The 24858-nt window shown below is 37.6% G+C and overlaps 1 protein-coding gene across 3 annotated transcripts in view; it reads right to left on the bottom strand.

The window, feature by feature from the left end:
- MAP3K14 (mitogen-activated protein kinase kinase kinase 14) overlaps window positions 1-24267 on the bottom strand; it is a 43325-nt gene extending 19058 nt beyond the window's left edge. For 2 of the 3 annotated variants that reach the window (XR_015740288.1, XM_026718272.2), the window contains exons 1-6: window positions 24079-24267; window positions 11470-11745; window positions 10340-10409; window positions 6832-7045; window positions 4731-5333; window positions 2543-2680 (exon numbers count right to left, since the gene is read on the bottom strand). Coding sequence is in view for 2 of the 3 variants with exons in the window: in XM_026718272.2 (XP_026574057.1) it covers window positions 2543-2680; window positions 4731-5333; window positions 6832-7045; window positions 10340-10409; window positions 11470-11725 (1281 nt within the window). In the remaining variant the exon portion in view is untranslated. Of the gene's footprint in view, window positions 1-2542; window positions 2681-4730; window positions 5334-6831; window positions 7046-10339; window positions 10410-11469; window positions 11746-24074 lie in introns of all 3 variants that reach the window. The other variant, XM_087917470.1, reaches the window with a different exon arrangement.
- Window positions 24268-24858: the final 591 nt, after the last annotated feature.

The raw sequence follows: 24858 nt of genomic DNA, 5'->3' as shown, positions 1-24858 counted from the left end.
AGCAATAATAAAGCAATAATAAAACTTTACTTCCCCATGTTATCAGATAACATTCCACACAAATCGTTTGCACAAACAAGAATCATGAATCTTCTCTGTTATCTTCCACAACTGTTAACACAAACTAAACAAGCTTACTTCTCTTCCTAGACTAACCCTTTGCTGATTTTTTTCCCTTCCACTTAGTTGTAGAGAAAAGCAGTGTACTTAGAAGTGAGTACTACAATGCCAACCATTTCCCTCTGGGTATTCCCATCCTCTAGAACTAGTGTTGTAACAGTACTTAAATATTGCTAGTTGCACTACTTAGATGCTCTTCCCATCTGCTTATTCCCAGTGCTTGACAGTACTGTTGAGAAAAGCCCCAATCCAAATGAAAAAACAAAGAAACAACCAGCCCATGTACTTTATCAAGTTTAGTACATGTATTGCTCAGCTCGTATAGCACATAATACCCGAATTCATAGCATTTTATCAAACAAACAGTAAGTAGCAATTAGAAATAGCAAATAAACTACAGTAGTAAAATAACTGAGGATAGTTATCAGTCTCTTATAATATGTTCGTCCCAAGCTAATTTACTGTCCTGATTTGCAGTAGAGAATGCTGTGCCACCACTAGTACTGAAACCAAACTGATAGACTAGGAAAAGGGGCAATCTTATCCATCATCTGAGTCAACAAGATATATTTTATTGGTGTCAAGATTGAACCCCTTTGCTCTTTTTGAATCTTATCTTTATTCAACTTGCCAAGGGTGGGATGGAGTGTTAAGAATTTGCACACAGACCGTGAAAACTTGGAAACCATCAAAGTCATGACTGCAGGTGCTTGAGAAGGTGGACTGTTCCCATAACAAAAAGCCATCTCATAATTGGACAATGTGATCACCCAGTGGTGGGGAGAAAGGGAAGATATTGTTTAACTAGGCAAGCATTTGTGTGAAAAAAACAGAGCTGGTTTTGATTCTTCAGTACCAAAATGATGTACCCAATAAAGTTTCACTTTTGGAAATTCAAACCTCCAAGAGTGTTTACTTGTTTTGGGCACGTTAGCCGGACACTTGACATTTCATCCCACTGAGGCTGCATTTTCAACATTGAAGTTGCAGAAAGGAGCATAACAAAAAACACAGAGGCCTTGATAAAAGCAGAGGTCTTGATAAAGAAATTGATATAAAAATATGACTAGTGCCAAAAAAAATAAGGAGCAAGGGATTGGGGTGGGGGAAGAGAGCAAACAAGAGCAGTTTAAATTGAAAAGTGTTTATTTTTAATTGCTTTGACCTCACATATCTGTGGCCTGCTGAACAGATAAGACAAACAAGCAAGAACAAACCAATATTGTACTTTGATATAGTATATGTTCTCATTGAAACAAGCTGAAGACACGTTGTGATTTCAATTAAAAAATAAGCTAAATGTATCCTAGTAGTTTTTGTATGAATAAAGCTAAATATTCTTTTTCCAGCTTGTTTTTTTTCAACCCAGACATTAAAATACAGTCTGTCCCTAGTTACAGACAATAGAAAAGCTAAAATGAGAGCTGATTTTATATATAGTCTGGTAAAACAAAAAGTCTATAAAAGAGAATAACTGCTAAAGAGAAGGAAAATACTAGTCATTAACATGCTAGTTGCTGGTAATTGTTGGATCAGAGAATGAAACAAAGAATGGAAATTCAGAGCATAGAGGAAAAAAAGGAATTACAAATAACAAGCCTCAGGATTTTTGCACACAGACACTTCAGATAAAATTTCAGGCATCTGAGCTTCCCAACTTGTTAATTTAGCTCCCCCCTGTGTCTTAAACATAATGCCAGCATTAAACATAAGAATCTAAAATGCATGATGCATTAAAAGGGGAAGTCTAGATAGCTGCTGAAGATTCCACCAAAGGACACTGTGTCACAAAAAGTAGTAGATACCTACAAATCACCTCTAGCTAGTAGTTTAAAGCTACAGCTGTCTAATAAAACTGCAAAGAAGTTGTGACTTAGGCTCTTACACCATACTTCATACTAAAATATAGAGATTGGTGGTATTTTTAAGACTAATACTTTAATTACATCATGAGCAGCTGTGGCTGGAGCCCATTTCATTGGATGAGTAACCCATGACTACATCTATATTGTAAAGGAAGTAAGCAAGACAAATTGCCAGGATTCAGTGATCAGATTAAAGAAACTTATACTATTATTAATATCTGATCTGTTATAAATTCTACAAATGATTTCTGCCATGCAAGAAAGCAGCTAAGATCGCCTCCGCAGGACACTAATTTGGCTGCTATACAAGAGTGATCCTTCCCTGGCAGCCCATTACACCCACAGCCAGCTGGAGATTCCACTGTTTGGTGTCACCATGGCGACGACTTCTGGCTTGACCTTGAGGATACGACAAACAAGTTTCAGCAAAGCATCACTGCTGTGACTGCTCCAGCCTTTAGCAGTTCCACTGAAAAGGGAAGCAACTTTCATTTCCTCTTTTTGGTGCTGCTTTCCCTCCCTTGGAGGCAACAGATTTGCATAATGTACCACTATACCTTTTTGGCTGCACACTGAAAGCCCGTCTGCTTGTCCTCCATTTTATACACTTCTCCAAAAGAGCCCGTGCCAAGCAAACCTTGAGATTTAGTCCAGTGAACCTCTTCTCGGTACTCATAATCGACTGCTTTGAGTTTCTGCAGATTAGCAACCAGGAAACAAAAAAGGAAAAGAGCCCTTGAAAAGAGGATGAATGAATTGACTGTGCCAAAATTATTGTCAAGAACAGGAGAAAGAAAACATTTCAGCGCTTGCCTTTTAAAGCCAAATTATCCTACCATTAGTTCACATTTATTGATTCTTCTCTATCCTTGAGTCCTAGAAATTTACTTTGAACAGAATTCCTTTTGTTTAATTTTTTTTGGAAGACTAGCCCTCCCCAATTCAGTATGTGCTCTCTTTCTCTCTAACTGCAACTCACATAATAACTATTCTAGTTTAAATGCCCAGAATCTGCAGTGAGAAAGTTGGATAGCTTCTGTAGTAATGAATTTATGTAATGCTTTCCAACATTACTGAAACTAGTGATCATTTCCTTTTCTGTTGGCAATAAATTTCATGAAAAAAATAACAAATGCTATATTATGATATACTTCTTCCTGCCTGTCCAGAATCTAGAACCTGTCTATCTACCCAAATGTCCAGCTTTATTATTGGGAGTCAAATATTAAGCCATAGTTTGTTGAATAAAAATGCTCTAGTTCTCACATAAATCTTAAAAACAGCATCTGCAATTCAATAACAAAAATCAAATGAAGTTATTATGGCATGTTGTGTGAATCACCAATGACTGTACACATATAGACTGAGTGAAAGTACACATATAGACTGGGTGAAACCAGGCCTCAATAGCAGTAACTGTGAGAGGGATCTTGGAGTCCTAGTGAACAACCAGCTAAATATGAGCCAGCAGTGTGCAATCATAAATTGTATTAACAGAGGGATACAATCAAGATCAAGGAAAGTACTAATACCACTCTGTAAAGCCTTAGTAAGACCACACCTAGAGTGCTGCGTCCAGTTTTGGTCACCACATTATAAAAAAGAAGTTCAGACTCTAGAAAAAGTACAGAGAAGAGCAACCAGGATGATTAGGGGACTGGAGGCTAAAACGTATGAAGAACGGTTACAGGAACTGGGCTTGGCTAGTCTAGTAAAGAGAAGGACCAGGGGAGACATGATAGCAGTCTTCCAATATTTGAAGGGCTGCCACAGGGGGGAAGGGATCAAGCTATTTTCGAAAGCATCTGTAGGCCAGACAAGGAATAATGGATGGAAACTGAACAAGGAGACATTTAACCTGGAAATAAGGAGAAACTTTCTGACAGTGAGAACAATCAACCAATGGAACAGCTTGCCCTCAAAAGTTGTGGGAGCACCATCACTTGAGACCATCTCTTCTTGGAGATTGGACTGCCATTTGTCAGAAATGGTGTAAGTTCTCCCACTTGGGCAGGGGTTGGACTGGATGACCTATAAGGTCCCTTCCAACTTTGATTATCTGTTATCTGTCTGCATCTACTGAGTAAGCCACAATAGTATGGATTTATATATGCTAAATGATAAACTATGAGTTTATAAAGAACTGCAACTTTGTTCACACATCATACTATGGTAAATGAAAACCAAACACATTAATTAAGGTTTGTCATAAAGTGAACTCAGCAATTTCTTCTGGTAATATTCAAACATGAAAAAGGAGGATGGGATGGATAAAACGTTTCTATTTCAAAACTTCTTCCCTTATGAATTCTTTCATTGAAAATAACTCATTAAATGTACTTTCACTCTAAGATCACAATAGTCATTCCTTGGTTTATACCAGCACAAGGCTTAAGAATAGAGAATTGAATCTGTGCCCATTGTTTGTTAAAAGCTAATTTTCTTTAGAAAACTAGCCTATTGGAGAGGAAAACTGCAGTCTCATCTACTTTCTGGGGCAGATTTTTAGTAGTTTCCCCATTTAAGGAAATATAGAAAGATACAATTTCCCCTGCCCCATGCAGGTTCAAATATTTTAATTCAAATGTCCTCTGTCATGTTAATGCTTTAATGTTTTGTCTTTGACCAAGCTGTTGATAGGAATATGGTTCCGGGTGATGATCTCTATCTTTCCTTTGCATAATACAGCAGGACCTATCAAAAAGCATGCAGTTGGTATCCTGTTAGCAGTTTTCAAAAGCTCACCTCTGTAAGCAACACGCCTTCATTTTCATTAATTTCCTGTAGGCACACTTTTGAACATGATCCATCTTTCCAAGTCTTGGCCAAACAAGCTAGGTTTTTTGGTTCTCCAAGAATAACATTTCCCTTCAATGCATCTACTAGAAATTCATCCATAGAAAAAGTATCTGAAGTGTTTTTTGCAGACTGATGACATTTGGAAAAGCTATGTGTCAGATTCAAGTCTGAAAGGTAACATTCATCATGCACATTTGAAAGATCATCAAAAAGATAAGTCTTCAGAGGGCCAGGTTTCAAAGCAGGAAGCAAATATCTCCGGCCATACAAATAAGGAGGAAATTTGTTTGAAGGACAGGGATGCACAATCTCCAACTGAGAGCCCAAATTGTCCTGTGTATAGGATTTCCAAACATGACTCAAGCACTGAGCAGGGCTGATCAACTTGTGTAATTCTAGCTTTGCTTGGCTCTTTATCATGTGCAACTTGCTAGTAGATAAAACTTGACTTGGTTTCTCAAAGGAACTGAAATCAGAACCAAAATTCTTACATAGTTCTGAATGCCATGAAGTGATTTTGAAGAGGGTGCCCAAATGAGAGTCATCTTCCTGGAAGAAAAATGAACTAGTTAGCTACCCAGCTAACCAATAGGATTGCACTCTAAACCCCACCAATAATTAGGAAAGCTATTTTCTCATTGTCAGATTCCAATTAGTTAAAAGCAAAGTAACTAAAAACTGGGAACCATGGACATGAATTTCTATCATTTCAGAGGAATGATTTTACATGAAATTTATCTATAAATAAATTTGAGCCAATAACCTATACATAATCCTGGACTCATAATTATTCCTTTAATAATAGTTTGATGTTACAATGAGTTTGGAAAAAAGTAACTTATAACGTGTATTTTCACTTATGACAGTTGTATCAACTGATCACAGTTCTTGGCACTTTACCACTTTACCACCACTTGCAGTGTTCTGCAGTGACATGATTGTTAGTATTTTTATCGATTTCTAGCAAAAATACCCACTGGGGAAAGCTGGAGTAACTTAATGACCATGTGATTCACTTAATGACTACTGTAAAAATGATAATAAACTCACATCTGAGTCAATTTATGACTGCAACAATATACAATGGAAATTCCAGTCCCATGTCAAGGACTACCTGTATTTAGAATTATGAATATGTAATCCACTCTATTTTTGAATATTATTATTACAGAGAGTTCCACAATTTCTACCTGGCTTTTATAAGTATAAGCTCTGTTTGACCAACACTAGAACAGTTTTTTGTAAGGCACCCTTCCTGCATTAGGTTTCGTCAATTCTGTATCACTATCAAAAAGTAACCAAGAGACATCTTTGAAACTTTTCTAAATCTGAGGAAAAGAAGGATGGTGGAAAATTGCTGATTTGGGCCTAATTTGCTAAGTTGCTGTCATCATGTGATAGCCAAACATATTTGCTTATTGGACAAGTTTTGGAATTATCTTCAGAACTTAAGAGGCAAGGTAGTTGCTTATCAGATGTAGTAATGGGTACACAATATGCTTCATGACAAGCAAATTTCTGTATTTAATAACTTATTGAATTAGGGAAAAGATTTGAGTGCTTTTGAAATAGAAGAGTGGGATAAAAGTATCATAAATAAAAAAATTTATGTATTTATCCACTCTAGTGTGCTGGATCTCAATTTCAGTATTGTTTGGGATTTATGGAAGTTAAAGTCCTAAATGTTTCAGACATGATAAATTACAAAAAAGTGGTCTAAGATCACACTGCTAAGCTATCATTAGTGATCTCTGTCCTCTTTTCTATTTTTATCATATATGTCATCTAATGTGGATTGTAACTTTAAAAATTTCCCCTCCAAAATTGTTCAGAATCTCCTTGTTTTATAACACATTTTGCAACAGGACAGATTTCATAAAGCTGAAAAATGATATCTGAGCTGTTGCTCATTTGTACATTGTTAATTCAACTACAATCACATATATGCCTGAGAAAGAAAATCGGCACTGCTGTGATTAAGTTCCACTGCGTCCATCATTAAAGCTATATTCAAGCATGATTTGAGGCAATGTAGAATATGCCCTACCTGCACAGGTATGGGTACACAGCTCTCCTGCTCCGGAGTCCTTGGCTTTTGAATTAGGGAGGCTGCTCTTTTTGGCGATTTAAGGGAGGACTTTCTCTTTCGCTGCTTCTTCCGGGATTTGCCATGATGTAAGGCCTTCCAGGAATCTGGAGCCATTTTTCCTTCGGTTGCATGAGCCACATTATTGGGGATTTGATCAAGGCTGCAAGACCGGCTGACAGAAAGTAGTATTACAGATATATTTTAGCTTAACTCACAAAAATCCTAGCCATTTAGCAGATCTGAAAGCTACACACTAAGATCTTGAGAACATTTGGAATAATCATAAGTTCTCAAACTAAAGAATGAATACATTTGTGAAAAATCCTTTTTAATCTTATATCCTTCATCTTCAATTTCCAATAAAATATACCTATAAGTGTGTGAATGTGTATGTATATGTGTATATGTACGTGCACGCGCGCACACACACACACACACACACAGAGTAGTATATCTTTTAATGTGACAACTCTGAAGAAATGACACTTGGCTACAATGTAAAGTGGCAAGTATACAGCTTGTATAACAGTGTAAATGTGCTGCTCCCTCAAAATAAAGCAACACGCAGCCATTAATGTCTAAACCCCTGGCAACAAAAGTGAGTACACCCCTAAGTGTACTAAGCCATCACTCTGCTAAACAAATAATTCCCTCAACACTGTTCAACTATTTACAAAGTGTATACTATTATTACTGTTAATCTTCTCACCACTCCTTCTCACCCATCCCCTCCCACTTGACTGTTTCCTAGTATGATTTAATTGTTGATTGTACCCTATGACTATCATTAAGTGTTGTACGATATGATTCTTGATTCTTAACAAATGTATCTTTTCTTTTATGTATACTGAGAGTATTTACACCAAGACAAATTCCTTGTGTGTCCAATCACACTTGGCCAATAAAGCATTCTATTCTATTCTATTCTATTCTATTCTATTCTATTCTATTCTATTCTATTCTATTCTATTCTATTCTATTCTATTCTAAAAGTGATAATGTCCAAATTGGGCCCAAAATGTCAATATTTTGTGTGGCTGCCATTATTTTCCAGCACTGCCTTAATACTCTTGGGCATACAGTTCTCCAGACCTTCACAGGCTGCCACTGGAAAGCTCTTCCATTTTTCCATGATGACATCATGGAGCTGGTGATTGTTAGAGACCTTGCACACTTCCACTTTCCGTTTCAGGATGCCCGACAGATGCTCAATAGGGTTTAGGTCTGGAGACATGCTTGGCCAGTCTATCAGCAAGGTAGTGGTCGTTTTGGAGGTGTTGTTTGGGGTTGTTATCATGTTGGAATACTGCCCTGCAGCCCACTCTCTGAAGGGAGGGGATCATGCTCTGCTTCTGTATGTCACAGTATATATTGGCATTCATGATTCCCTCAATGAACTGTAGCTCCCCCAGTGTGGCAGCACTCATACAGCCCCAGACCAGGATATTCCCATTACCATGCTTGACTGTAGGCAAGACACACTTGTCTTTGTACTCCTCACCTGGTTGCTGCCACCCACACTTGACATCATCTAAACCAAATAAGTTTATCTTGGTCCCAGCAGACCACAGGACATGGTTCCAGAAATCCACGTCCTTAGTCTGATTGTCTGCAGCAAACCATTTGCAAGCTTTCTTCTGCAACATCTTTAGAAGAGGCTTCCTTCTGGGACGACAGCCCTGCAGACCAATTTGATGCAGCATGCAGCGTATGGTCTGACCCCACCCCCTCCACACCCCTTCAACCTCTGCAGCAATGCTGGCAGCACTCATATGTCTATTTCCCAAAGCCAACCAATGGATATGACACTGAGCATGGGCACTCAACTTCTTTGGTCGACCATGTTGAGGCTTGCTCTGGGTGGAATCTGTCCTGTTAAACCGCTGTATGGTCTTGGCCACTGTGCTGCAACTCAGTTTCAGGGTTTTGGCAATCTTCTTATAGCCTAGGCCATCCTTATGTAGAGCAACAATTCATTTTTTCAGATCCTCAGAGAGTTCATTGCCATGAGGTGCCATGTTGAACTTCCAGTGACCAGTATGAGAGAGTGAGAGCGATAACACCAAATTTAACACACCTGTTCCCCCTTCCCACCTGAGATCTTGTAACACTAACAAGTCACATGACATCAGGGAGGGAAAACAGCCACTTGGGCTAAATTTGGACATTATCAATTAGGGTGTAGTCACTTTTGTTGCCAGCACATAGCTGTGTGTTGCGTTAGTTTGAAGGGACAGCATATTTACACTGTTATACAAGCTGTATAGTCACTACTTTACATTTTATCCAAGTGTCATTTCTTCGGTGTTGTCACATGAAAAGATATACTTAAATATTTACAAAATGTGAGGGGGTGTACTCACTTCTGTGAGATACTCTCTCTCTGTGTGTGTGTGTGTGTGTGTGTGTGTGTGTGTGTAATTTTTAAATCATACATTGAAGCACTGTAGGCAGATATTTTATCAGATGTTTCCTTGTCAACAATATTTTAATATTTTAATATGAGTGTCAAAAGTGAGGCAAAGTATTTAGCCTTATGAGAATGAAAGCAATGCCACGTCATGCTAGGCACAGGATTTATTTGCTCGTAGCAATGCTGAAACATTCATTATATGAACTTTACTGGTTAGACTCCTGAATGATTGATATTTTGGGACGGTGAGGGCAAGAGGCAAACTTAGACATAACAGAAAAGAAAATGACTGAATAACAAGAAACAGAATATATGGGGTGGGGAGCCGTCCTTCAAATATTTTATTCTGTCACCAACAAAATATTTTATTGTTTCAAAATTCAAAACCCAAGAAGGAGTCATGCAATGGCTCCCTTTCATACATAATATTATTTCCTCATCTTTTCCTTCTTTTAAAATATTCATCCTAAGCTTTTATAATCACAGAATAATTTACTTGACTGTTGCTTATAAAATTTACAGCCTTGGCACTCCACCTTTGCTGAAAATCTGCAAGACCACTCTGTAGTTATCTCATAGGAACTGAGACCTTACATAAATCATGCTACATCTGCAATGGTATACAATGTGTCTTACCAGAAATATATACTTGCCAAGTCCTGACAATATCAAAAGAACAATTTAAAAGATAACATTTTAAATAAAATGTTCTGTTATGTAATGCAGAAAGTTCTGAAGTATGAAATTCGGTCATTCTAGCACAACGGTTTGGATACCAGTCTATGATAAAAAGTGGAATTAAGTGGAATACAATGGCTTCTGCTGACTGGGGTGCATGAATCAAAGCAGACAAGATGGCGGTCATCAAAATATGGTTGAAGAGCCCCGCTCTTTGACTATTTTGATGCTCCTCCGGGCCCCCAGTGGATATGGATGTGGAATACTCTTTCCAATATGAAGGTACAACGGATCCTCCTCTTTTTATGCAAGTGAATTGGGGGTAAGGAGCAGGGGAGGGCATTGTGGTTTTGCATTTTATGAAAGAAAACTTACCTATATCGTTTTGTGTGAACAATAAAAGGCCTCTCTGAATAAGTGGGACTGAACTCCTGGCTTATCTCACCTGAAGAAAGTTTTTTTAAAAAGTTCAAATATGCCATAATGAAGCAAAGAAATACCAAAATCACATACATTTACAGAATTCAGTTTCACTAAAGTGTGAAGATAATTACTGTTATTGTGTTCAATTTATATCCATATTTCTTATCAAAGTATAGCAGTATTATGGAGAGAGTGAAAATATCAAGAAAACATAAAGGAAGATTGAAAATATATTTCAGAAGATTGAGAAGGGAAGGTGAGTCAAATATTACATTAAAATAGTCAATCTAGAATCTAAAGAATAGCACAATTTGTTTCAAATATCCAGTGGAAATCTGGACTTATCTATACATGTAATATCACAGTCATGGAGAAAATCTATTTGGTTTCTAGGAGTCAAAAACAAATTGATGGTAAATATCAATCAATTCAGATTACTTCTGAATTTAAGAGCACTGATCAATTGAGCATAGAAGAACACATGAATCTTTTAGACATGCTCAAATTATATTAAAATCTCAGTTTATCAGATCTTAGTATAGTGATGCAAAATCTGTTCAGCATTTTAACATGTAATGCCATGTTATGCATGCATTGAATTTCATTTGACATTGTTACATAACAACATTTTATGTTTGCATATAATGGTTTAACACATGTATACATTCCCTTTCAACATTTCATGAATATTCAAATATATCAGATCCTCCTGTCCCCAGCAGTCTGTTAAGTCAAGGGTTTATTGTCATTTTTACTCTAAGTATTTACTCTATGTCACTTACACTTTCAAAGTTAGAGGTTTCTATCAGAATTAAGACAGGATAACAGAGAGAGATGGAAGTGCCAGGAGAAATGGAAAAGAAAAGTGAATTAAAAGCAGTTAATATTCAGGAAGCACTTCTTCCTTAATCATCATGGCATCATGGTATCTAACTGAATGTCCTTATTAAGACTGAAAATCTATTAGAAGGCTACCAATATCCTTCCAGAACAGAAAGTTATACTTCCATATACATTCTCATTCTCATTCTCTCCCTCCATCCGTCCCTCCACCCCACCTTCACCTCTTCTTCCTTACTTACATTCTGCTTGGGCAATGATGGAGATGGAAGCCAAGCTCCCTTGTCCGCTGTCTTCCTTGGCAGTTCCTTTAGCAATCACATCACTCAGGATCTTCCATGATCCATGGAACATCTTTTTATCTGGTTCCTCTACTTTGCAAACACTGCTTTTCTTTTCACTCACTACTTCTTCGGGCCCTTTGCCCATTAGGAGATCCTTTGGAGATCCAGTAGCTGGATTTGTATTGTCCTGGCAAGCTATTTCCATTACTGCCATCTCTTATTTTTGGTAGGTCACTAAAAGACAAAGCCCAGGGGGGAAAAAAAAATTTAGATTGCAATTTTTAAGCATTTGTTCTGGTAGAGTTTGTGGGTATTGATGTCTACTCTTTCGATACTGGACAATGAAAGGTGTTTTTTCTTGAAGAAAACATATTATCTTGTAGCAGAAAACAAAACACAATATCTAAGTGGCTACTTAGAAATTCCAAATCATCTTTTACAACACCCCACCCCAAATTTTTTTCCTTTAAAAGCATAACCTTACATACACCTATTTTTTGCATCATCGAAAATGTATTTATAAAGCCTGTGTTTCTCATTCATAATTCTAAAGTTGCCCAATTTCTCAAAGATGGACAATGTATAAATTGAAAACTACAGAAAAAGAACAATTACTGGGCAATAGGAAGATGGTTACTTGTGCAGCAGACATAAGAACTTCTAAGAGCCCATAGGCAGCCCAATCCCAAACCTTGGGAAAGAGCTAAACCATATTTAAAGAACAGCGGCCTTGCAATTGTGCTAAAGTTCCCAGAACTGGAAGTCCATATCTACTTTGTCTTGCTAGAGTTGAGCTTCAATCCGTTCTCTCTATCCATTGCCCAACAACCTCCAAGCATTGATTCTTTTATGATATATGTTGGTAGCCCACAGTTCGAGATGCACACGATACAGAGTTATATAATCAGAGACGTCTTCGGACATGGAAACGAGCACTGCCCTCTCGAGCCGGAAACGAATAGCACGTATGTGCAAGGGGAACCTTTACCTTTAAGTGCCCAAGTTCCAATATTTTTGTATGGCAAGGTTCCTCTTTCTGTTTTGCAAAGCTAGAAGCCTAGAAAGGAACTTTGCTTCTCCTTTGATCACAGCATCTCAAAACTTTCTGCAAGCCAGAAACCTTGGACTTTAAACTCTGCTGGGGTGAGGCATGCAAGGTAAAGTTTCCTGCCACTCAAGCGAGGTAGATGAGAAATTGTTTCCTGTACTTGAAGATCTCCAGAAATATTGGCTAGCCAGGAAGGGTGGGGTTGCATGTGAAACTCATTCAAGGGATTTGAAAGCCCAGCATACATGCTTCGATCCTTTCTGCTTTCCTCCATGAGTCTCCCCACCCTCCCAAAATACCCCTCTTTTATTTGTTTTAGGCTATTGTCCCTAAAGGCGTTTGTTTTTAAGTATATGTTACACCACTACATATAAATCTTGAGTCTTTTCCAAGCACTCACATATTTTATGTGGTCCTCCTTCTGTCAATACAGCTGCCCACGCAGAGGGAAGGGCCTATCATTAAAAGATATGATAACCACAGTCTCAATTGTTTATTACTGGTCTGAGAATAGCGGGCAAAATGAGCACATACTCCATTTGTAGAAGAAAATATTGCTGAATTGATCTAAGCATATGAGAAGAACCAATCTGGTGTAGTAATTAAAGGCACCCAACTAGAAATTGGGAGACTGTGAATTCTAGACCTGCCTTAGTCGTGACTAAAGTGAGTTTCTGGGTGAATTTGGGCCAAGCGTTCTGTTCAGCCCTAGAAAGAAAGCAATGGCAAACAACAAACAATGGCCAACCCCTTTCTTGTAAAGAACGCCCATGTCCTGGATCCCATACAAACAATGCTCTCTCAGTAGGTTAAGTGGCTTCTCTCTCCTCCAGCTTCAGCTGCTGCTTAGAAAGCCTTTTTAACATTTCAGAAGCCACAATTTCCAGTCACACCTTGCAGATACATTTTCTTCTTAAAGAACAAGAGGATGTTGCATCTCAAAAGCAAAACCAATTTGCGATATTGTTCCCCGTTAGGCTCATGATCTCAAGGGATTTGCTTCAATTAGGCAAGCAATGCTCATTTTCCAGAAGAAAACAGGGAGGAGAAAATGATTTTTAACTGAATTTGTTTATGGAAGAGCCACTAACGGTGAGCTGTCTTGATTTTCACAGACCCAAAGCTGGTACCTGGGGATGCCAGGCCTTCCTGATTTTCTTGATTTTATGAATCATTTGAACATTTTGAAGTCCTCTATAAGCATCATCTTTGTTCCCTGAGAGAAATATATGCTCCATGTTTGCTTGGCATTACTATAATTCCAATCACAGATATGCTGCGCTTATAATGGATGGCACTCTCCATCGTGCCTTTCTAATTAGCTCAAACTGAAGACAGAATATCTGCCTGTATCAGGAATAAGCAGGCTGGGTCCATTCTGTTTCTAATATAGCTTAAAGATCTACCATAAAAGTGTTTAGATCAGTCCAAATATAGTTCATGGCAGTGTCACATACACTATGTTGCATCATACTATATGAATCCTTCTTTAAAGTATTATGTATTTAATTCTTAAATTACCTTAAGATTAGCTTTAAAAACACAACTTCTGCAATATGCATTTTTGTTCATTTTATTTTTGTACTATTTTTTTGAAGTGATAAAGATATAACACAATCAGATTATTAGTGCTTTTTTAAACATCAAATAATCCCCTAGCACAGAGGTCTCCAAACTTGGCAACTTTAAGACTTGTGGACTTCAACTCCCAGAATTCTCCAGCCAGCATAGCTGGCTTAATTAAAGTCAACCAAGTTTGGGGATCCCTGCCCTAGCAGATCATCCCATTATCATGTTAAAAATAATAAATGGCAGGTATAGTACCTTTCAGTTCTTAAGTATTGATCCAAAATAATTAGGAACCAGGATATACATACTTAGAATTAAGGAATAAAATGTCTTTCAGCAACATCAAAAATAACAGCAAATTGGTTACAATTTTACATGCCTAAATCCTTCATATGAAAATACAAGCACGATTTACCTTTCTAAGCCTCTTTTCATGTTTAAGTTTTAAGAAGTCTACTTACAGTTGCTAATGTTTAAAACGTGAGTCAATCTAGTATGATTAAATAGTACATTTTTGCAATGTCCCCAAGTTGTTATGTTTTGGGAAGAAATAATTAGGTATCTTAATTTGATTGGGATAATATTCCATATTTTCAAATATTGTTTTGAACCGTACACACTTGTGTACATCGAAACTGATAACTGGACAATGCCGGTGTATTCTTTAGGCCATTCTTATAGCAATGGTAACAGATAAATCCTTCAATACTATAAATATAAATTTATGAACCCATTTATTCAATGTTACCAATGTTTTTTCCTTACGGAAAAATCAAATAAAGCTTCAAGGATTCTGGGGAAAGTAAGGCCTAATGCTGCTTCCTGCAATGCAAAGACTCTAAGCTTGGCCTCACTCTTAACACCTCTCACTAGCTGGAGACTCCACTATACCTGTGACTTACAAAAAATGCTTATAGACATGGAAAATGTATGGACAAGTACAATGAAATATGTTCATCCTTTATTAATATTTATTGAGATCACCCAACATCATGGGTTGAGGTATCTGCACTTGGCCCTGGTGAGACAGGTCATGTAGTTACTACCTTCTTGCAGTGCCTGAAGACTGTGGTGGCCTGAATGGGGCATGATAGGCTTCAGTTTAACCCTTGGCAAGACCAAGTGATTCTGAATGCATGGAGCCCCAAAATCCAGGACTTCGACATATTTAATGCTGGATGGAATGGCACTACCCCAGATGGATCCAACTTGACTCCTGACTCCTGCTCAAAGAGCAGGTGGCAGTCATGGCAAGAGAGCCTTTGCACAACTTCATGTTGTGCATCAGTTGTGGCCACTCCTGCATTAGGACTCCTTGGGCTCACGCATTCAAGCCCAGTCATTTCATGGTTGGACTATTGCAATGCGCTCTACATGGAGTGACCCTTGAAGAGTCTTTACAAAGTGCAGAATGTAGTGGCATGGGTAGTACTTGGGATCCCAAGAATGGCCATGTAACATCACTGCTCTGTGAGTTGCATTGGCTGCCAGTTTATTTCTGGGTACAATTCAAGGTGTAAAGGCAGAGAAAGCATGTTGCACGCTCCATTGGTATTCCAGTTGGGAGTACTCCAGCTGGTAGAAAAAAGCCTTTTCCGTTGTCACTTCTGGAACTTCTTGGCCCCTCCCCCATACAGTGTTCTATTCCTTAATTCTACGCATATGTACTTTGATTCCAAACTATTTTGTATCAGCCTTAAGTGTTCTACAGGATTGCAAAATCAATAGTCTTAGATTCTGTCTACTGTGCCTATGTTTATGTAGACAACCATACTAGCAAAGCAGATTTAAAACAAAATCTTCAGAAACCTTTTAAAGCAAACTCTGCCCTATACAGTGAATTGGTAATCTAGTTAACCTAAAAGCTAAACACTTCAGAAAGTATTTTTAAGACCAGTGAAAAAAATTCTTTTGAATTCAGTTTTGAAGTAGGTGAAAAAATATGCTTAAAAAGAATTGTTTAAAAAATGCTGATGCTGTTGCCAGGACTCTTTGATTATATTAATGAGAAAAATACATTATGTGCCATGGAGAGCTGAGACTATTCAAGAAACCACTGCAGAGAAGCCAGCCCAACTTAAGAGGTGCCCAAAGAAGTTGATCCTCAGCTAAATGTATCCTATGACTCCACAGTCGCAAATATGCTGTATAAAGATCCTCATGGAACTTGGCAAGCCACTGAGCCAGACAGGATGAATCACCAGAGATGATTAGATATCTGAACTTTAAAATGCAGCATGCACTGCCTTGCAGCAAATGCTACAGGTCAGTTTTCAACAGAGTTTAGTGCTTCCTCTGCACCCACGCTTTGAAACACAGCCTTCTCCAACTCCTGCTGCTATTTAAATGTAACTTGAAAGGGAAAAATGTGAGCAATTAATGACTCATCCGACTTATAGCATATAGCTTGTAGCATACAACATTCTACACCAAAAACATATATTGCTCTGCTGCTATGTCAAGGACTGGGAATGACTGTTGAACCTTATAAATGGGGAAAACAGCCTTTTAATTTCTACAAACAAAATTAAAATCTCAATAACAAAATCTTGTCCAAGTTGCAAACACCGCTATGGAAGTATAATACTGGGTATGCTTTCAATACAAAATTGCCTTTTATACAGAAATGTCAGCTAGTGTGATATTGATTCAACTTGTGCCACTAAATGGCTTTTACATATATTCTTTTGCTCTGACATTGGATACTTTTTCATTTTTAGATTTACATTTAAATATGCCAATGAAGAGTTCTGCAAAAGCCAGGAATTCACAGGGCAGAGCTGTCAGGTACATAGACAATAAATTTTGCTGAAACATATGGGGAGAAAAGACAACGGTTTTGCAGTAACCTGAGTAAAAGAGGAAATTTGCAACCCCAACAAAGACAGAAGCAATTAACTTTGTATGTCTTTATTGCCTTAGTATTCAACAAAAAAGTAGTTCTCTATTTGGGACGAGTGTCTGAGTGTTTCTAAGCAAGTGGAAGTCAAACTGAGGTTTTGTCAAGGAGCTTAACATTAAGTTTCAGAATTGTGAATGGTATGAGACCATTTACTTGATTACATTTTTATGAACTTGCCTAAGCTTTATAAGCCCCAAAGGCTAATCTTTCTACTAGCCCACTAGTCACTGATCACATTAGAATCCATTAATCACAAATCACATGTTGATGGAATCCAAATTAAATAACTGGGAAAATTTATTTCATCAAATGTTATGTTGCTGGGGACTCTGTGCTTCAGGATGTAATCTATTCCAAGCCAGCCCAATTTTCTCATTCCTCTCAATCTATCCTTTCTTCACATCTTAGTTTGCAATTCAATATATAAAATATTTATTTCGCAAATCTTTGTTTTGTAATTTTATTCAGATTCCATTTGTTTCTGACCCTCTCTCTTCTTCATACTTCATAACTTAATCTTGGCACATTTAATCAAATGTTGTATTTCTTCTGACATACATATATCATTATATATTGCTATGGTGACAATAGGGGGGAAAAGGAACACCTATTAGGTTCACCACCTAGAGTTATGTATAAAAATAATAAAGGCTAGATAAAAATTAATTAATAAATAATCATAATTCTCAGTTCACCTCTTATGTGGCAAAAGTAGGGAATTAATACTACATAAAATTATGGATTTGTTAGGACATACTTCTGTTAATAGACATAGTTTTTTCCTAAAATTAAGATGAAGATGCACCGTTGCAATATCTCACATCTATTGATCTTCTTCAGAAAATAAAACAAATTACGGTCTTTATTTACTGTAAATCTTTCTCATGTATTTCTATTACCAGTACAACGTTTGATTCATGACTAACTAAAAAGTCATAATTGCTTTCTGAAGAATAGATTATGTTTCAGAATCAATTGGAAGATCCAATCATGTTCAAAAAGGCCTGCACTAGATTACTTGTTTTCAGGATGTTACATCATGTGGCATGTGATAACCTCTGACTTGTTTACTTCTTCAAGAATACCCATTTCACTCACTATCATCTGAGAATTAGTAAAAAAAAAAAATGGCTTTCGGTATAGGATTCAAGAGATCATTCTCTTTTCATTCTGATTTTGCCATATTTCCTACAGATATGGATATCACCCTTAATTATTCCTAATTTCTATTTCAAAGAATCCATTTCATATAGTATTCTCCTTTTAGCCAAATTAGGCAGTTGCAAAAAGGTTCAAAATTCTGATCCTGAATTTCTCTGTTATTATTTAATAAACAAATTATTCCTTTGGCTGAGAACTATATTATATGAACAATGCCTGATGGAAATCAGAAAAGGTACTGAGGATATCCTGTGGGTTAAAAGGAACCTTTTTTTTGCTGTAAACTCTGCAACAGATACAGTTATAAAAAGCACTATAGAAAAGTTTCTAAATAATCGCGCAGGATAATACAGGTAGTCCTCAACTTAAACATGCAGGATAATTGAGCCCAAGATTTCTGTGGCTAGGTGAGAGTTGTTAACTGAATTTTGTGCAGGATGGATTTGATTTAAATCAAGTCAATTTAAATCATATTTTTTAAAGAGCAACTGTCATCTCTGTCCTGCAGCGGCTCCTCCTCTGACCCACTGTTGACTCACCAACAGTCCCATTCACTTTAATGGGACAGCTGGTGATGTGGCAGTGACACAACCAGGTGAGGGACATGGCAGGCAGCAGATGAGTGGATGCCCACTAACAAGCGCTTCCATGATGGATCCGATATAACAGGTGCTCTTTAATATTATATTTATAAGTGGCTTAGAAGGTTTCACTTTCATTTTTACTGCTTGCCCTTCCTCACACTTAGAGGCTGGCAGTATAGATGCATTTCTCTTCAAACAATCATACAGTGTACATAGACTTGCAAAACAATGGGATAAAGGAATATTCCTGAACTTTGTTTTATGATTTATCTCATGGTTACTGTGAAATTGTGTGAATATATCAATGCACTGCATGTTATCTCAGCTTGCAGAGCTTGGATTCACTGAATGAGTTTACTAAAAATGCAAATACTGCAGAATACACAGCCTCATGCTACATAACTAAGCTCCACTTCATGCTGAATAAACTAAATTATTAATGTATCTTAAATAGAAAACTATCTTTAGAAAGATTTTTACTCCGAAAGCATTTTATTAAAATAAATTTGATAAAAATAAAAAAATCCAATTTAAATTAAAATATATCCAATTTTTTAAATTTATTTTTTTTAAATCAACGATTTTTATCCACTCTGATTTTGTTCCATTTTACAACCTTTCTTGACACAGTTGTCATGTGAATCACTGCAGTTATTAAATTAGCAGCACAGATGTTAAGTGAATCTGGTTTCCCCTCTAACTTCGCTTGTCCCAAGGTTGCAAAAGAGGATCATGTGACTGTGGGACCCTGCAACCTGTCTTGAATATGAGTTAGATGCCAAGCGTCCGATTTTTGACCATATGACCATGTGAATGCTGCAACGGTCATAAATGTGAAAAAGATCAAAGGTAACTTTTTATAATGCCATTGTAACTTTGAATGGTCACTAAATCAAGTGTTGTAAGTCAAGGGCAACCTGTACTACAAGGCAAAATGTTTAATAAAGGCTAGTCTTGCTTCAGTATAACTCTGAGGAATCATAAAACCATAACTTCTATTGTTAAAAAAAAAAATTAATATAACAGGATGAGATAAGTCTGCCACAGCAAACAGGAAAGGCGGATCTTTGATTAAACTGAGGAAAAGCCCAATTACCACAAAGGAAGAGGAGAATGTAATGGATGTCTCTTCTAGTCATAAAGTGGTTTAATCCAACATGTTTAAAATATTTTGAATCTCTTAACATCAGCTCACAGATATGTACTGAATTGCAAGTCCAATTGGGGAGTAGGAAATCCCTGTTTTATTTAACATATATAAAATCATATAAAATATAAAAAAGAAAACTGAATGGGCAGGTAGAACTATACTAATAGCAGCCAAGAAATTGTCAGAAACTCCACAGACATCCTAACCTCAGACATAGGAACAAAGCCAGCCATTCATTGTTTATTTAAAGCTTTGTTTAGCTGCCCATCTTAAACAACTCTGGGTGGCTCAGGAAAACCTTAATACCAGTAACTATTAAACAAATGAACAAACAAACAAAAACCCCAAGCCTTAATCATCCTGTTAGGATGCCTTGTCTCAAGCCCCAATTACCTTCCTTCTATTTCTTCTACTTTAGTCTATCTTCCCAAAGGCTAAAAAGGGCGATGGTCTTGCCAAATTGCTGGAAGGAAATATTCCATGAGTTCTTAGAGGTTTATGAATTATATGAAGGGAGAGAACTATAGTTATTTTGGGAGGAAAAGTATGCTTTTCACAGGCCAGATACCGTATCAGAGAATATATGACCCCTTGGACAATGGATGTTGTTCATTAATGACAATATTTAATATAAGGAACCCAGATCATATCCACTTTGCTTGATTTTACTGGATGAGTGGAAACTATTAGAGACAGATACTCCCTCAAATAATCAGATCTCTCCAGGAAGGGCTTTATAGGTAACAACCAGCATCTTGAATTCTTCCTGGAAGTCAGCTAGCAACCAATGCTATTCACAAAGCAGTGATAACATATGGACATTAACATGAAATAGTCATTACTGTCTGCATCCCTGCATTTATGTAGTTGCAAGAAGTTGAATTTAAGAATCCTCTATATAAGAGGAAGATATTTTGTCACCTATAAAAGATGAGGTGCACTTTGTTTTACAATAAAAAGATTCAGGCTTATTTGGCTCTAGTTTCTGTTAACTAAATACACACTCCTCCTTTTACACAACTCTAATGTTGTTTTCCAGCTATCTGGGCTGATCGTTTTATGTTTTTTCTTCCTTTCCTATCCTATACACCTGCCTTTGTTTCCTTCACCTATGAGAAGGTAAGGTGGGATGGGATAAGAGTAGCTGGTCTTGGAAATATGGTAAGAGAAACGAGGTGTCCAAGTAATGAAAGCAATTGTTAGTCAAGATCACCAACTGCTGGAGGCTATAATCAACTTTGTAACCATTAACAGCCAATTTTTCTTGTTGTCATTCAGGCTGCAGACATCAGTTTGCTTTGGATAATAGCTAAGAACTAAGATTTTTCTTCATCTCTATAGCACAAAGTAAATGCTTATCCAGTAAACTCTGTCAGTAAATTATATACAGGCAATCCTCAACTTATGACCACAATTGAACCCAAAATTTATGTTACTAAGACAGAAAATTGCTAAGTGAGTTTTGACCTATTTTACAACTTCTTACATTTGTTAAGTGAATGAATTGCTGCAGTTGTTAAATTAGTAACATGGTTGTTAAGTGAATTTGGTTTCCCCATTGACTTTGCTCATCAGGTCACAAAAGGGGACCACATGTCTCTGGGACAGTGCAACCGTCATAAATATGAGTCAGTTGCCAAGCGTCTGAATTATGATCATATGACTACGGAGATGCTGCAATGACCATAAGTGTGAAAAGCGATCCTAAGTCACTTTTTCAATGCCACTGTGACTAAATGAACTGTTGTAAGTTAAGAGCTATTTGTATTTACTCAAAAATAAGTCAGATTATATTCAGGGAATTTCAGATATATGTACATAGAATCATAGTCATTACCATTGAATTAACATTACAACTGCACTTATATTGTACTAAACCATTGTTTACTGAATAAGCCACAACTGGTAGAATTTCAACAACACACTGAGCCCAAATCAAATGAATATTATAGTTTGCCATGCTCTGTGAACTAGGCCTGAATGCCCATGTGATGCCAATTAAAATATCATTTTTTGTTCCAATTCTGAAGCTGGAAAGAGAGACCAAGATTCTGTTATGGCTGCCTTCTACTGGCCAGCCAGTTTCAGCTTTTCACTTTAAACATGAACCTACAAGAATGAAATGAACATAAATTATCTTTTTCATTCACAAATGTTCTCAGCAGGTAAGGAATATCCTTACCCATTTTTCAACTCTAGCTTGTGAAGATTTTTTTTGCCCAAGAATAAAGTATTTGTCACCATTAGCAGAAATGTGGAAATCTGACCTAAGAAATCCATTTTTCTTCTTTTCAATTCATTTGTACATAAACTGAAGACACGCTCTTGATAGGCTTTTCTATATTTCAGAATTTTTTTAACAATTACTTTCAAGAGATCTTAATTAATGGCTTTTCCTGTGGTACATTACTCAGATAGAACTCTTGTGAATAAAACTAGAGTCTGAGGTATAAATGTCTTTATAAATATTAAATCTCTGGACCTGGAGATAAATATGTTTATTATCTGAAAGCTTATAAGAAATTATTGGATCAAGGCAGATCATGGAGGAAGATAGAAAGAATTAACAAACTAGTCAAGATATATTAGAGGAATCTGGGAATGCACTATAAATTCAGTAAATAAATATGGTGCCTCTGAAGTTTCAAGACAGGAATAATCTACCACTGAATAGAAGTGTGTGTTTGTCTGATATGGTTCCTTTTATGCTATAGCTGTTGATTTCGTAGCCTGACTTTATTTATAATTCAATTAGAACACAACAGAATAAAAGAGTTGGAAGAGACTCTGGAGATCTAGTCGAACTCCCTGATCAAGCAGGAATCCAACACCATTTCAGACAAATGATCGTCCAATCTCTTCATACTCCCCACTCCCTATACAATATTGTATTCTTTTAACACATACAAGTAGTTCTCGATTTACAACAGTTTGTTTAGTGACCATTCCAAGTTACAACTGCACTGAAAAAAGTGACTTATGACCATTTTTCAAACTTATGACCACTGCAGCATTCTTATGGTCATCTGATTTACATTCAGATGCTTAACAACTGATTCACATTTATGACGGTTGCAATGTCCTGGAGTCATATGTGAGCACCTTCTGAAAAGCAAAGTCAATGGGGATTCACTTAAACCAAATTCACTTAACAACCGTGTTACTAATTTAACAACTGCAGTGATTAACAAATGTGGCAAGAAAAGTTGTAAAATGGGGCAAAACTCACATAGCAAATTTTTCACTTAGCAACATAAACTTTGGGCTCAATTGTGGTCGTTAAATTGAGGCTCAGAGATTGCAAGATTCAAGAGCCTGAGCCCAGACTAAGGCTAGGTGAGAATCTGAATTTAAATGCCAACACTTTAGCCAATCCATCATTTGTAGCAGAAAACACACAGCAACGTTGAGGAAGCTCAGTTCTTCGCTGGCTCCGCCAAAATGAGACAGAAAACATTCCGAGAGACCTTCTTCAAGTCGGTAGTGCGACCACCAAAAAGGCCACTGCGCACATATAAAATGATTTCGCTGTATAAGACGGAAGGAGAAGCAATGGGAAAATGAAAGTGTTACGAATGAAATACGATTTTTAGAACTCCCATACAATGTCATGAACAGTTGTTCTTTTTTTTTTTTTTGTTTCGCGGGGAGGAACTTGCTAACGAAGATCAGACACAATTCAATACAGAAAACTTGCGGGGGCGGAAGGCGGGCTACGGCATCGGGTTGCAGCAATTGCAACGTCTGGGAGTTTGAGAAAAGACGACCGAGAAAAGAAAAGAAAAAAGCAAAACCCCTCGAAACAAGCAGAAAGCGGGCCGATTCTCGGACACTGTTCACTTCCTTCGTATTTTAAACTCCTCCTCCTGGGGCGCTCAGTCGCGGGAGGCGAATTAGTAACGCAAGAAGCGGTCCGGCATTCCGGACCGAAGTTAAACCGGACAGTGGAAAAGAAACTCTATGGACAGTTAAGCGAGGCAGAGGACAAACCGGGAGGCTGAAATAAATAAATAAAAATAAAAAGGATTGTCTGAAGAAGCCGCGGCGCTCCTCTCTCTCCACTCAAGAGCCATCTCTGACAGCAGAAACAGAGATCCGCCATAATCAAAGCGTTTTGAAAGGCGAGCGGGGGCGGCGCAGAGCAGAAACCCACCTGTCGGGGGGACGGGGGAAAGAGAAGGAGAACCCGGGCGACCACCTGCAGCCTTCTCCGCAGTTCAGCCTGAGCCTATGAAGAAAGTGAACGCTACGGAAAGGGGAAGAAGGCAACCGGTTACAGCCCCGCCTCGCCCGCCGCGCAATCACATCCTCCCATTTAGCGTGAAATCCCGCCTCTTACGGCTGCTCCCGCGCGGGGGAAGCTGAAGAAGAAAGGCCTTTAATAGACCAATCGCCAAATCTTCTCCAGGAAGCCGGGCGGCCATTCGCTTCTAAGAGTACTTACATCACTGGCGTAGAACCGCCTTGGCGTGGTCTTCCAATCCCGCCTCTTTTCAGATCGGTGGCTGGCAGTGCTCGTGATTTCTTTTAAGTCATTCGGGATAGAGAGAAATGCTAGCCTGTCTCCTGGTTTTCTTTTTTGTACATTTTGGTCTTCCTCCTCCTCTTTCATACACGGAAGTGAAAACTGATAGTACACATTTAATGGAGAATATTAAGAGGGCATGGCGTGTCTATAATATCTATGTTAGAAACATTCACGCAATGATTTTCTGTGTCATAGACCCTGAAAGAGAAAGCTAAAAGAAACAAAATAAGAGTATTGACACTTTGGGAATGTAATATTGGAAAAAACTAAAAATATCAAGGGTAAGTAAACAAATAGATCATGTAACCAATCGATTCAGAGTTCTCACCTGATGATCAGGCACAGATTATATGTTGGACACATTACATGAAGACTTTACTTTCTTGAGAAGTCCATTATGCTAGG

Source organism: Pseudonaja textilis, chromosome Z, assembly GCF_049901715.1.
Source record: "Pseudonaja textilis isolate UNSWEBS1 chromosome Z, rPseTex1.2, whole genome shotgun sequence".
In the NCBI taxonomy this organism is placed as follows: Eukaryota; Metazoa; Chordata; class Lepidosauria; order Squamata; family Elapidae; genus Pseudonaja; species Pseudonaja textilis.
The sequence above is the reverse complement of the archived record's forward strand: the minus strand, read 5'-3'. Positions and strand labels throughout refer to the sequence as shown.